The sequence below is a fragment of the Tauraco erythrolophus genome, chromosome 7 (assembly GCF_009769465.1).
Source record: "Tauraco erythrolophus isolate bTauEry1 chromosome 7, bTauEry1.pri, whole genome shotgun sequence".
Lineage (NCBI taxonomy): Eukaryota > Metazoa > Chordata > Aves > Musophagiformes > Musophagidae > Tauraco > Tauraco erythrolophus.
In genome coordinates, this window is record NC_141471.1 from 51,499,966 (window position 1) to 51,515,580 (window position 15,615).

Genomic DNA, 15,615 nt, shown 5'->3' on the forward strand with positions numbered 1-15,615 from the left:
AGAAGTGAGCAAGTGTGTCCGTGCTGGAAGTGACGACAGGTGCAAAGCCCTACCCACAGCGAGGTACACTGCCGCCTTTGCAGCGGATGTCTTTGCCTTCTTCCCCTGCATTCGCTCTAACGGACGTCGCAACAGACATTCATAGAAAACTGAGAATGTATAAAAGTGAGAGTGACTAGCCAAACACCATCTATGTCCAGACTTCAGGTTCATTCAGTTTAGATACCTGCTTATGTTAAACACTTTGGCTGATTTTAAACTACTTTAAATGCCAATCTATAGCCCGATCCTTTTGGAAGGAATGGACTGTACAGCTAAAACGATACCAATTCAGTGACCAGTAGCTGTTTTGTTTTTTTAATAAAACAGTGTTTTTCATTCCTAGGTCTCAACAATGTAACTTTTATTCAAGGATCCTAGTACCAAGCAGATGTTCTTATAGATTCACTCCAGATCCTATGAACCGCATGAGATCACCGCAGCGAGGACTGCAGCCGCAGCAGGCTGCTCGATGAGGGGTGGCCGGCCACCAGCCCAAGGTGACAATAGACAAGCCAGAGCAGGGGCTTCCTGTGCCCTGTGTGGGAGCAAGCCAAGCAGAGTGGTCCCCTGGCAGTGCCCAGGGGCAGCCAGCAGCCCGGTGGCTGCCAGACAGGTCTGCAGTCCCATGGCAGGTCCCAGGTCAAGCCAGGTGTCTGAGGCAGAGGTGCGTGACTTGGGCTCGGGCGCAGCCCCATCGTATCTCAGCCAGAGGCCCGGGGCGAGAGCTGGAGCTTAAACGCAGCTGCCAAGAAAAGTGAGGAGGCCTCCAGCAAGGCTTCTCGCAGCTCTTTCTCACCCACCAGCTTTTCTCAGACATCTGATCCGAGGTTAGACGGCTACACCACATCCGTGCTTGCCTCCAGCACAGGCAGGCAGACCTCTGCTGGGGGACTGCACCCAGGGCCCTCATACTGGGGATTTAATGGTATAGTTGTGGTCTCTGATTTGTTGGTTGCAATTCAAATAAACTAATTTCTTACTTCCGTATATACTCTCTTATTTTCTGAAGTCTAAAAATACATGCTGCTTTATGTGTACAACAGCAGTGTTGCTTTGTCTTAAATGCTTTAAGTATCTGGTACTGAATGTAGAACTTGAATCCCACTCCTGTCACAAAGCTACGTTGTTAAAGGAGTAAGAGCAGTAGAACCAGTCCATCTCAACTACAGATTTACATTTGAGATGGACCTGAATGACAACATCTAAAATTTCAACAGAGAGTTTGATTTTCCACCCACAGTTCACTTTTATTTATCTCGGTGGTTTTGCTGTGGACCATTATAAGTCTAAGAACTAGTTTCAAAACTTTAGCTGTAGACTTGGGCTAGATTCAGAAATCCAGAAAATCCTGTTATGATGAGGCTCAGTCCTTACCTAAGCACAACTTCCCTTGAGCGCAGTGAGTATTGCTTAAGTACAAACTTCCGAAATATGCCCAAAAATAGGAATGAAGCACATCTTGGCAATGGCTACAATTCCTCATATTTATGAAAGCAATCCTGGGGCATGATGACATTTTCAAAACTAGCATCTAGTTATATGTATTTTTGGAAAAAAAAAAAAAGAGACACACTTCAACAGAGGATAAGAATGTATTTTTCTCCCAATCACATTTTCTTGATCTATGTATGATGAAAGGAAAGTGCTTCCTGATCATCCATTTTATTTTTTCAAACAAACACTTCATTCAATCAGATTTTGCTAACTGAGAAGACTTTTAGAGAAGTTGCAACATTCCTGGCACTTTGCAGTGCTACTTTATTTTCCCTGGGATCCTGGAAGTTTCACAAGGACTGTGCTCTCTGGGTTTCACTGGGACAGATTAGATAGCAACATTTCGCTTTTTCGATGCAATGTAATGGATATCTTAATACTGCTTCAAGAAATGCTGACTTGAGCCTAGAGAATGAAGCAGATATGCTGGCTATGTCTACACTGCATTTGAGATTACTATATCCATATTCACACTGCAGACTGCAGGGTGCTTCCACACTATTACAAGGATGTCCATACATAGGGATACGCTATAGTTATGTCAGAAAGTGAAATCAGACCTTTTGGCTTTGAAAGCATTTTTGAGTGCACATTTGTGCAACCTTACATGTTTAAAGATGTGGGTTTGTGCAACTAAAAGCTGCCTCCAAGGCACCATTTCGGGAAGCATGATATTTGTATGGTTATGTGACCACACTCCTAGCCGGGCCAGGAATTTTATCCAAGGAGGATTATTCAAGACAAAATACTTCTGCTGTGCTTCCTATCATAAGTTGTAGCCAGAGTCTGCCACAATCAGCTCCAGAGTGTCTTGCTAGGCAGTGCTTGGCGTCCCAGGGTTTGGTGTTCAGCTGGTATTGCTGGAGGAAGGTCTGCAGCTGCAGGTGAAAGCCAGCGTGAAAACGTCGATATAGCTGCTGTGGCTGTGCTTGTCTACTTCCAGCATTGCTGTTCACTTGTCATTGTAGGTGCAAGGCAGACTCTGGCTCCAACAGTCACCAAGTCCTTAGGCCTTCTGGAGCTGGAGCATGGTGTGAGGTTCTCTCCTGTGCCTTGTTGGTGCAATGGTGTAGTCAGCCTAGCAAATAAGACAGCTAAATATCCCACCTGCGCTATGGAATATCTGAAGAAGCACATCACAGGTGGAGGTAAGTGCTGGTGGTGCAGGCTGTGGTGTGGCCCCATAGGGTATATGTTGTCCCAGCAGCAGGGCTTGAGAGCAGATCAGCTCAGACCTCCTCATTGCACGTACTGGTGGACACGTGAGGAGGATCCTCTGACAGCTTAACTGGGTCACTCTCTGAGTGCCTCGGAGTGTGTATAAATAATTGACAGTGGACAGTCAGGGTTTCTGGCCTCAGGCAGTGTACACTCTAAGGCAGCGATACAGCTGAGATCATAGAACCTGTATCACAAAACAGTTTCAAGTATATTCTGTACCGTCCATGCCAAGACATTATCATTACATGAAAATCCAAGAACACAATTATCACAAAAAGTTTTCCTGAGCTGTATTTGTGTCCAGTACTCCATGTAAACGAATATTTAATCCAAATCATATTTTTCCACAGATGGGCACGCCCTGTCAAAAGATAATGCAAACTGTATCTCACAGAACTGGGCAGTGGCTATATAATCATTGCTTGAATCCAGACAGTCTTTATCAGTTTTAAAATGTGTCTGTAACCTCTCTTTATAAGCATATAGATCTCAGCAGGTGTTCTGCCCGAAGGGTTGTATAGCAGCGGGCCTTCTGAGAGCAATCAAGCTAAAACTCATCATATGGTTTCAGCATAAAACTGTTACTAATATTTTAAATATTTCCAGCTATAATTAAGTTTAGCTGCCATTACTCATTCCTATCTAATGTACCACCATTATAGTTTAATTGCAGACTGACTTTCTTTCCATAACCACTAACCAGCAGTTGGTTTTATGAGCCCTGTTTTTTTTTTTTTTCCACTCTGATAAAAGTCTATTATACAATAAAATCTGACAATTTAAAATGTGTTCTGGTCACTGTATTTTATCTCACGTGTCAGTAGTCATAAAGTAGAGAGCTGATCCTGCAACAAGGTGAAACCCCAATATTAAATTAATACATAATAGCTTTGTACAGTATAATCTTTGACACTGAGAGATGAATTTTGTCAGCATGGCATTTGCAGTTGGTAGTAGATTCAAGAGATACACTACTCCTTAGGAAATAAGTCAAAAGCATGGCAGGAATATTATTACTTTTAGCTTTATCTTCTGGCTAGAAAAAAATGAGCTTCCTATCACTTCTATCAGTATCTCCTATTTATTTAGGCAGTGCTGAGGGTAAGGGTATAAACGTGATTTCCATGGTGATTGTTTTAAAAAGTATTTTCATTCCCTTCTAGAAGTGAATTTTTAAGATAGAAGTGGAAAAGCACATTTTTTTCCTTGATGGTAACAATGTTGTGGGTTGTACGGTATGGCATGACAGCTACCTTTGCACCATAATAAGAGCTAAATGGCTTTGGGCAGTGCTTCTAGAGGCTTCTGCTTTGAGAAGTAGTTCTGGTAGGGCTACATCAGGAATCTCTGCACTCTGCATTACATAAGTAACCTTGTATCTTTCCATCTGTCTTCATCTGTTAGCTCTTCACAATTGCGCATTGCTTCAGACAGTATTTTTTTATTGGCTTGTACAGTAATTCATGCAGTTGTGTTCTTCCTCTGCAGCACAGTAACATTGACAACACTAGAAAATTGAGACAATGTCAGACAGCTTAGTTCCTTTCAGGTGTAGTACAGAGCAGAAAGCAAATGCAAGAAATATTTATTTATCTCCATTCTGAAGTTCCCACAGGCCAGATTAGTCCGTGGAAAAACTCCAGCTTCCCTAAGAGTTGCCCTGACTTGTGCCATAATTGCTATTTTCCCATAGGACTTTTCAGCACTATGCATGACAACTACTGAAAAACCTCTCAGCCACACCTCAGACTGCTTTCATGCTGGCTCGCAGACGGAAAGTTCTTTAGCATCAACCCTGAGCTTGATGCTTTTTCACAAGTATTCTGAGTCATCACCTCAGCTTGCAATAATCACCCACATAGGGCCCCATTCTTTATAGGATTCCCTTTTCCATTTCCTAAAGAGTCACTATTCTGAATTCTTCTGTTTCCCTGTGTATAATCTGGCTAATATGCCATTCTCAAACCTGGTTTATTATTCTGTGTCAGTACATTTGAACACAGGAGGGAAATGAGTTGGAGCAAACTTTCTGCTTGTCAGTGACGAGATACAGAGTCGGCACGCTGTCACAGCCCAAGAGTGCAAATTACTGGGTACAACTACGGCACTCCGGAAAAAAATTTCTGGTGAGCCTTAAGTTTTCATCTGTAATTTTTGTCATCACAAGTAAAATTCCCATCTCTCACTGAGCTGGGGCACGTACTTTGGTGTGCATGTATTTAGACCTTATTTGAGTTTTATACAAACGGAGGTGGTTACCATTGAATCACTGCATATATTTCTGAGCAATAAAACAGAGTATTTAAATAATTAGCATATAAACGCTGGGTATGTTGAATGAAAAGTCATATTGAATCATCTACATAGTAAAGAAAAAATTCTTTAGCTGCTTCATCCCTGAAAACAGATACCTCATTAGTCACTGATAAACTGCCATGCCAAGCAGGTAATACTGGTAAGATGAAAATGGAAAAAATGACAGTCATGAGGTGCAACAAAACATGCCATGGGAAAATGAATTGACCTGCTATGATGACTCACATCTAGCTAACCAATTCAAAGCATGTTCTTTGAACCCTGTGAAAAGCGGAGGAAGTAGACACCAGAAAGAAATGTAGATATAGGGATACAGAAAGGATACACAGAAACACGACCCTGAAAGTGGACAGACACATGCACGTCTGGTGTCAACAGAGCTACAGAAGCATGAAGGATTCTATCGGTGAAGAAGCGGTTAGTCTTTGCTTTTTACTTCCTGAAATTCACTTGCTGTCCTAGAGTGATTCCAAGGACAATTTAACGTCAGTTATGCGTAGTCATCATCAAACTCCCAGCTAAGTAGTTTGCAGGTAGTGCCAGCTGATTTGCAAGAGACTGCTGATAAGCCTGTCAATGCTTGCATGGAGAATGGATAGTAATTAGGCATTCATTTAAACATAACATTTGAAGCAGGAATATACTAAGCCGTGTTTCTTGAAATATCTTATTTGTGTATGTCAACATCTCTCTATCTGGAAGTGAAGGAAACAGTGCTAAGTTGCTAGGCATACTAGTTTGAAAGGAACATGACATTACAGCTTATACCAGTCAATGTGAATGGAAGAAATGTTGCATATTCAAAACAGAGGAATGTCTGATTCCACAGAAGAAAATATCAGTTAAGAAAATGGATTTTATTTTTCCCCCTAAAAGTAACTCATTACAAAAATTTCAGTCTGTCTATATGACAGTAAGAGCTTCCTGGAGCTTCAGAGGGAACGTCAGGCAGAGCAACCTGAGAATTCACGAAGTAAGTATTAGGGGTAATCTCCTGAGTTTGCAGAACACAATTTGCATGCTAAATTCCTTACAATACCATTTTATGTACTGGCATTAGTCAAACCATGTCCAGATACTTCATGCCAGGATGAATCACGTATGACAAATAGTGAACTGAAATCTGCCCTAATTTATATAACTTTTGCAAAGGTGTTGACTGAAGTGCAGTCTCATAACACAGACTGGCTCATCCAGTGTCTCTCAGACTCTTCCCTTTAATGTCTGAGTCAGCCTCTGTGGTGTCCTATGGATGTCCTACCACAATTAGAAGCAACTTGAGCCACAGTTATCTCCTTTGATGGGGGAAAAAAAAAAAGGCACGTCTTATAAAAATGCCCTTGATCGGATCATCCTCTCCTTCCCTTTTTTGAGCAAAAGCACACTGCTAATGCTGGATTTTATTGCCTACTTACACCACAAACAGCCATGTAGAGCCAGTAGTATGATGAAACAGAATATTAAACCACATTTTTTGCATCTCACATTTTGCAGACTGTGCCTGTGCAAATGTGTCTATCATTTCTGCTTTGAACATTGCAAAGCAAGCATTTTTAGGAGGAGCCCTCTGCCAGTGTTGTTGGCAAATCCTGTTGCCATTTCTTTATCCCCAAATTTTTGTGGTTGCATCAACCTATGCAAAAGAGCTGCCTGTACCGGGGTTTGTTACATTATGTAAGAGAGAAACTTTGCTCTGATTCATTACATTTGGAATGTGTAAGATAAAAACCTCATACTATGGACAAGTTTAACAGCAGGACATGAGGATCTTGACTGCTTTCAGAAGTGGATTCCCTATATTGTTATTAGAGGTGGCTCTTGGTAAGCCCATCAGTACATGTGTTAAAGAGATGTTTTGAACTGGGAAAAGTCATAAACCCCTCCCTGCATGGACCATGGAACAACCCTGATCTCAGGGTCTTCAATCTTTTTGTTTGATCTTTCCAATTTTTTGTAAGGTCTCAGACTGTTGTGCACCAGCGTGGGTTGTTTCCAGAGAATGAGGACCACAGCCGTTCTTCCTGGACTATGTTCCTAGGGAACGATGCATTCAATTCTCAGATTAGCAGAAGAAACCTTGAATTTACAGCTTTTAAATCAAGCCCTTGCTTTCCTCCTTACATGCCTGTCATCCCCCTTGGACCTAAAATTAGGCCTTGGCCCTGCTGTTGTCTCCTAATACCGCTTCAGCAGTGTGATTCTGCTCTGTGCAGCACGTAATGGCAAATTCTTCCCCCTGACCGTAAGATCCTTTAATGTAATAGATTCCATCTACACAGTGGCAATGTCAATATGCACACAGGATCAGCCTGTGTGAGCATGCTCAAAAGCACGTCTGGCTTTTGATTCACCTTGGTTCAAAACTCCTCACCATCACTTTACTAAGTAGGCAAAGCACAGGGTCTCATTGTTTATCTGAACTAGTGAGTAGGTGGCAAATAACCTAGCAACGAGTGAAGAGCTGCTCCGCACATTTGGGCAGCCGCTGCTGCAGGCCCATGGGTAGAGACACATGCCCTCAGCCAAAGGACAGATGCTTCCCGCCTCGCACTCGAGCAGCAAGCTTGTCTCCGTTGGGGCACATGTACGCAGCCCATAAGAGGGACAAACTTTGTTACTGTCTTCTCAAAAAACAAGGCTGCTTTGTGCAGTGAAGGAGTTCTAGATATTTGAACTGCAACTTATTACAGACTCTTCTCCACCTGAAATGCTGGAAATGAAATACTTAATTGCCAATAAAAGAGGATTGCTTAGTAGTGTAAACCTCTCGCTTGCCATGAAGAGAGTCCACAGAATGACAGAATTGAATTTCGGCAGTGTTTTTTAGTGAAGTTTGCCAAGTGGAGGCATCTCTGTCGGGATCATAATCGCTGTCCCGCTTGTTCCATGTAGCAAGAACCAATCTCTCTATACTAGCAAGCATTATGCTGTATAATGACTGACTGCCTAATTCCCTACTTCCATCCATATCTATTTCAATTTATGTAAAATTATTTCTATTTGAATATTTTGTATTTCAGGATATTAAATACTCCAAACAGAAAATACTATTGAAATAAATGCTAAGTTAGCGATGACTTACAAAGGACCTTCCTCAATTAACCAGATTTAATTTCTTTCATATCCTCAATGTAATAAACCTAGCAGTCTTCAAATTATACATGGATTTTTCTGGTCAAGACTTGTAATTGTAATGTAACAAACAGCAAAAGGTATTCTTCTTGCATTGGCTATATGGGCAAAACCAATATAAAATTTAATTACATATTGTAAAATACCAACAAAAGACAAATATTAATTTCTGCTTCTTTGAAGGCTACTCTGTCCTTTGGTGCAAAAAATATTTGGATTGAATTGATGACTTATTTGCACAAAATTCTTTATAAAATGTGAAATGCAATGCTTTAAATGAGGAAAGCAATGTTTTACACTGAATAAAATAAAGACATTGTTTTAGGTATGTCCCACATTGCAATAATCAAGAGATTCGAAGTTATCCAGTTATCTTTCATCTATTTTGTTACTTTCCATCATTGATATATTTGCATTATTTAGTAACACAGAATTTAAGTATAAACTTTCTGACTTTCAAATCTTAAGGGGTAGATTAATTAGCCAAGCTTGTAAGAGCAATTTGTAATACCAAAACATCATCTCCTGGAATGTATGAAGAATCACATACGTAAGTTTCAGTTGTTTATTATTTCAAAATTAGAAGCAGTAAAAACACAGCATAGTTAGGGGAAGGATATATTGCAGAACATTCGTGTTTCAAGGTCATTAATCCTTTCTTCTTTTAACTTTTAATTAAAGATGTGATAACATTAGAACGCTACCCATCTCCTGTTGGGGCTTCTGAAATCCTATGACAGTTCAAGGAAATGTTCATAGCACGAATAAGTGCAGTGTAAGATAAAATTTAGTTCATTATCACAAAAATCGGAGTTTGATTTTTCATCTGCTTTTAACGCAATATGATGGGTACTTTGTTTTCCATTCCTAAGGGTAAAAATTATTTAAAGCTCCATTATTTATATATGTAAAGTAGAATTAATGATTTACTAAGTAACATCAAAGGTTCACACCGAACAAAGGCAGAATAAACCTCTTCCTTCTTTCAACAAACTTTCAGAAGAAGGCTTTGAACTTTTTTCAAACTGCACACCACAAACATCGCACCAAAATGTGTCGATTACAGAGTTTTCAGGCTAAAATCTAAGTCAAATACTCATCCACAACTTTGGATTTTTCAAAAACTTATATGCAAGGTTGGAATCCAGCACTATCATTATGTGATCAGTAATATGGCATATTTCTGAAGCCTGCTGAGACTCAAGGAAAATTCTAGGCTGCACTGTAATTAGCCTAATAGCTAATATTCTTGTAACCATTTCTGGAAAATATTGCACTAATTCTCATTGGATTGCCTGTTTGCTCTGCTCTAGTCCATCTACAATGCAGCAGGTAAAATTATTTACCTAAGTCAACAGTTTCCAGACCTTGCATAATCTCTCTCTCTTTCACATCTCATCTACTACTCGTAGGTTCATACTACTTCACCTCCATTTCTCTTTAGCCTTCTCTGATCCCCATGTCTGCTTCTGCTTGCCATTTATTTCATCTACAAGGTTCTCTTCTGTGCCACTAGCTATGCATGTGATGCCCTTCTTATTCTAGACCATCCTGCCAGCACCCTCTCCTCAAGTAAAAATCAAACATAGTCACTGTCCTTATTTAGTTTGTGGCTGAAAGGCAACTTTGTTGTAATTACCACTATACACTAGTATATAAGTAAGCGTACTGACAGTATTGACTTAGACTTGTTTTCCCCCTTCTCCAGCCTCTCATTTCTTTGTCCTGACCTGTATCACACCTGGAATTTTGACTGAAGATGTGTTTTTGCTATTTAGCATTGGAATGGCGGGAGGATGGTGTATCCAGCATTCTTGTGAATGCTGCTCTACAAGCAGAGAAATAAGCATGGCCCTTGACCAGCTGAGTTTACTGTCAATGTATCTTCTGGTTCAGGTCCCTCCTCACCTATGAGAAATATAAAACTCTAATAAATACAAATTAAAATTCAGGAAAATAGGATTAATAGTTCATCTAAATTTTGAAACAAAAAGTAAAGGAATGTCAAATTCGAAGGAAACGGTAGAAATTCTTCCTCATGCTTTTGATTGCAGGGAGATTAGGAAGAATTGTCATTCATAGGTCATGAGAATTTTACATTTTCTTATAAATGGGCAGTAGGACTAGATGGATTATTTGGACCCAATCAGAGCTTCTTCTGACAAACTTGTTTTCTGCATTCCCTCATTTTGGCAACTGACGGTAATCACTTAATCGCTCCTGAAACTCATGGTCAAAAGATAATGGTGATAAATGGCTTGGTCTTACCCCATGTCACCAAAAGATTATGTTAGGAGTATTAAAGTGGAGTTGGATCTGAGGGATTAAATGAAGCCTTAGGGAAGAGGACCATCAGATTCAACGAAATGAACAATTAGATCCCTTATCACTTCCTTTTGCTGATTTTTGATCTGTTTAGTACAGCATCTGTTTGCCAATCACTGCTATCACTACAGGGCAACTCATATGCTATGGATAAAGCAGTGTGATCAAAATCTACAGAATAAAATACAGCAACTGCAGAATAAAATCTTGCATCAATGAAGTATCTGTACGCAGAATTTGTGAACAGAAAGCAAGCATCAAATAAAACATTAGGGTACAGTGGAAAGTTTTCTGTCTAAAAATTGTAGACAAATAGCATGAAGCATGCGGAAAAGCCAGTTTGCATACTGAAAGCAAATCTAACTTAGAAATGCTTTTGCAAAACTGCGGTGCTCTACATATACATAATGGTTGTTTAGGAAAAAGAGGAAAACTGGGAACATCTAATATAATGTGTCTATACTAAAATGTATGTGACCTTGGTATGCTTAAATATGGCTGTAACTTGTTTATGCTGCATTACTTTAAACATTTTAGGGAAAACCTGTTTCAAAGTGGTTCCCTTAGATACTGTCATAAATTTGTTGAAGAAGGAAGTACGGCCTGTTTTTTGAAGCACAGGACTCTGAGTCAGAAGACGTAGATTACGCCCCCTGCACTGATAACTACTGACTATGTGGCTTCCTCATCTCTAAATTAGGAAATAGTACTTAACAAGTCAGAGGTAACAAGGAGACAAGTCATTACTGCTTATACTATTATAATTGTAATAATCAGACCAAAGCCTTCAGAGGATTACTGATTTATTAAGAAATCTGTGGGAAAGAAGCAAATCACCTGTACGTTTGAAGTTCTGGTAACTTGTTCTAAGACAAAGTGGAATTTCAGCGCTGTGCTGGTGGACGGTTTAGGAACGCAAAGTATCAGTCGTTGCATTCGTTAAGCAACAGCCATCTAAAGGTCACCATGGCTCCAAAGTAGAACTATGATCTCATAGCTTCAGCTTTTGCTGTTCCCTGTTCACACCCTTTCCGTGTTTATGACTGTTATGCTGGAAGGTATTGATGGCTTCCATCTTCCCTATATAGACAGCCACGTATCTTGTAATGATGTGTAGGCTAACTCTACCCCATAAGGTCTGGATGTTAGAAACAAAGGGAGGCACCCACCCAGCCGACTGTATCTTAAGACTGATCAGAATCCAAGCTTGTGAGGGTGGAGGTTTGCCCTGGGAAAGTGCAGCCAGTGCAGGGCTGACTCAGGCTAAGAGACCAAATGCTTACAAGAGTATGCGGACAATAGGACCTGGGCAAAAAAAAACAGTGAGGAACTTACATACCCAGATATGACTACGGCAGGATGGCTTACTTTATGTATTTGTTGTACCATAAAAATCCTTTTTTTTTTCCTTACGTAAAATTAAGTCAAATTCTCTTTGGTTCTGATTGAACTATGGGAAATTGGTATGGGAAATTAAGCTGGGTGTTTTCTCAGCGCAGGGAGGCCGCAGCACACTGAGGAACCGTTAACATATATATTCACTTTCTATGAACACAGCAAAGGGTTCTAACAGCAGCAACCCGGCGAGGCTCTGAAGGCTCACCACCTGGGCCTCACCCAAGGCGGCTGGAAGCAGCAGAACGAGGGCAATTCCATCACTGCCATCCCTATGCCTGTGACAGGGAGGGCCTGGCTGCTGTTGCAACTCCGGGTTTTATACAGGGACGGTTCATACTGAAGGAGCTGCCCCTCCCAGTGGCGACAGGAGCAGTTAGGACCGATTTCCCAGGCTCTACCCTTTTCCTCTTAAGCCATCACTTTATACGTTCATCAGATGACGAAGATAGCTCTACTCAGTATATATAAAGTACACTTTCAGTAGGAAGGGATCATCGGCTTTACTTCACAGCAAAACTCATGGTCTGCTACAGCATGAGAATGAGCTTGTTTACATAATTTAAAAGCACTTTTACCACTCCTTTTCATGGTATCATCACCTCGGGGCTTATGTAATAAGAAAATAGCAGGCCTACGCTTTAGCTGTATGGGACCGGTGGCAGAAGGAACGGGTAAAGGACAACATGGGTTGAATATTCCCGTTCGGTCTTCAGCCAAGCCAGCCCTGCAGGCTGCATTTGGCCTCCGTGAGCTACGCCGGGCAGAGCCAGCAGAAGGCAAGTGCGACGTGGACGCCAGATCCGCGACCCCAGCAACACGCGAATCCGCGCCTCTGGCTGCCAACGGGCATTTCAAGATTCGCTCCGGAGAAGCAACGTTTTACTTGATCTGAAACACCGGCTCTCAGCGTCGGTGGGGTACGGGACTCGTTGCTCCCCCCTGACGCGCCACAAACCGGACGTCACACTAACTTTCCAGCACCCGCTACTTTCACCGGTGCGTCACCGCTGCTGTCACCGGCTAGCGAAGCTTCCCTGACCGCGGCTGAGCATCGCCGTCACGCCTTTCGCTACACAGCGCATCCCCGCAGGCGGCACTCGAGCTCTCCGCCTGCCCCGGGCTCCACGCGCGCCTCCCCCACCCCGCCCCGCCGGGCCCGCTCCTCTCGGTAAAACCGCGCGGCTCCCACCGGCTATGCCGCTCCTCCGGCACCCGGGGCAGTTATCGGAGCAGCGCGGTACCCGCCTCCCCTCGGCCGGCCGGCCCGGGGCGCTGCGGCGGAGCCGCCCCGAAGCGCCAACTGCCGCGCCGCGGCTGCGCGAGGGACGCAGGGGGCGGGGCCACCGCGCGTGACGACGCTGCGTGGGGGCAGCGCGCGCCGGTGGCGGAAGTGCGGGGCTACGGCGGCGGTCCGGGCAGGCGGCAGGCAGCGCGCGGCGGCCCGGGCCGCTCGGAGAGGAACGGGAGCGCGAAGCTGCAGTGACGGCGGCGGTCGCCCGCCCGCCCGGCGGCCATGACGAACTTCATTTCGGTGCAGCTGAAGAAGGCCTCGGAGGTGGACTTGGCCAAGCCGCTGTGCAAGTTCATTCAGCAGAGCTACCCGGGCGGCGACGCGCAGGGCCGAGCACTGCCGCGCCGCCGAGGAGCTCAGCAAGCTCCGCAAGAGCGCGCTCGGCCGCCCGCTCGACAAGCACGAGAGCGCGCTCGAGACCCTCCTCAGGTAGGGGCGGGAGGGCCGGGCCGGGCCCCTCAGCCGCCCGCCGCGCCAGCATCCGGCCCGCCGCTACCGCCGTCCTTCCCCTCTGCCCCGCGTCCAGCGGGCGGGGCGCGCACCGCCCGCTCCCCCCGCGCGGCTCAGGGGCCGCGGCGGCGGCTCCAGGCCCGGTTCCTGGGCGCGGCGCAGCCGGAGCCAGGTGCGGGCAGGCCCAGGTGTGGGCGGCCCGCGCGGGGCGGGGCGGGCGGCCCTGTGGGAGGGAGCGGCCGGGGCTGCCGGGCCGGCTCCGGCGGCCTGTGGGTTTGCGTGCCCGTCTGGGGCGGGCGCCCCAGCGCTGGGGTGTCTTGCGGCATCCTGGGGTCCCCCGCCCTCACCGCGTGGCTCGCGCGTTGGGCGTCGCGGGGTGTCGTGATGATGGCGCGGGGGAGGCGGAGAGAGGAGGCCTCGTCCCGATCACCTTTCCCTTCCGTGTGTTTGTAACATGCCAGTCACGGTCGGATCTAGGTAGACATGGCAGATTTTTGCTTCTCACAAGAGAGCAGTTGTGTCTTTTTTTTTTTTCAGTGTTACGTTTTGCTGTTACAGCTGACACCTTTCGTTTCAGTTTTGTGGTTGTATTTGCTTCTTAATGTATTTGCAAAGTCATTCTTATCTTCTAGTTAACACGGTTTGCTGTCAGAAAGTTTATTGGTGCCTCTGTTGTGCTAGAACTGCAGGTTCGATGAGCAAAAGATTAATCTGTGCCATCTGCCTGGTAAACTGTATAAAGTGTGCTTTAGGACTAACTGCTCTGTCATCTACAAAAGCCCTCGCTCTTTCCTATCTTTCTAGAACATTTATGGATTGCAATATTGACTTACTATGTAATCCTGTTCTGTTTCTTGTTGGAAATACTTTGAGCTCATTTATTTGTAGCTAATCTACTCACTGAGGTTGCTGTGATTCGTTCACTAGGTTAGTACTAAGTGCATGCTTCTGTTTGCAAAGCTGGGATCAAAGATTTGCAGTACCAGCATATGAGTTTTTACACAGTGGCAACAACTTTTTTTGTTCTTTTTGATAAGGGAAAAAAGTAGAGAGATTTTCTAGTATAGGGAGAAATGATACTTACAGACCCGACATCTTTCTGTAATATCATGAACGTTTGATGTCCACTGGAATTTCTTGTTTATAAAATTAAACAAATGAAGAGCAATAGAAAAGAAACAAGTGACTTATTAAAAAGCAGGTAAGATTTGTAAAGTGAGTTACTGATGTTTTTTGAGCTTATCAACCCTTCACTGAGTGTTTGGGATAGAAAATCTAAAACTGTACTGATTAGGTTTTACATTATCTTAGTAGTTTCCTTTTCTATTCCTGTTTATTACTGGGTATGCTTTTGTGAAGGTACAGCTGTGTATGCCTTTTGAAGGTCAAGGAAATAATGAGCATTTATGAACTGAAAGAGGGACTCTGCTAGCCCAATTGAAAGGCATATTGTTATCTTCCCTTGGACGCTGGAATTGAGCTTCTTTTTCTCATGGTGTCGGTCAGGTTTGTGATTAGTTTCTACCTGAAATCCTTGTTTGGCCCAGCCACATCATATGGCGTCACCCTATCAAACAGCTATACGCTGCCGAAAGGAGAAAGTCCTCTCTTCAGTTCTGGTGCTTCTCTTGCACCTTTTCTGGAAGGCAAAAGACACACATGGCTTTCTGACAGTTGAAGGTCAGGTGAACATCAGCACTGGTGCAGAAGAGGATAAAAGTAGTGTTGCTTGAAAGCCAATAGGCTGAGTGCAACCTCCCTCTTTTAGTACTAGCAGATCATTAAACTAATTCAAGCTATAGTATGCAACCTCACCTCAGGTTTTCTCTCTGAATAATGGTGGGAAAGCACTTGCAGTTGCATAATTACCATTTTTGTTTTTGAGTCAATTCTCAGTGATCTGTTCTCTCTGCTGTTGCTCAGTGATCAGCAGATGACTTCAGCTG

General features: G+C 43.6%; 1 protein-coding gene across 1 annotated transcript in view; it reads left to right on the forward strand.

Annotated features, from left to right (window-relative positions):
- Positions 1 to 13,441: 13,441 nt before the first annotated feature.
- Positions 13,442 to 15,615, forward strand: part of PDCD6IP (programmed cell death 6 interacting protein) — a 34,379-nt gene continuing 32,205 nt past the window's right edge. The window contains 2 exon segments of the mRNA XM_086614729.1: positions 13,442 to 13,546; positions 13,548 to 13,648. Of these exon segments, the coding sequence (XP_086470855.1) occupies positions 13,442 to 13,546; positions 13,548 to 13,648 (206 nt within the window).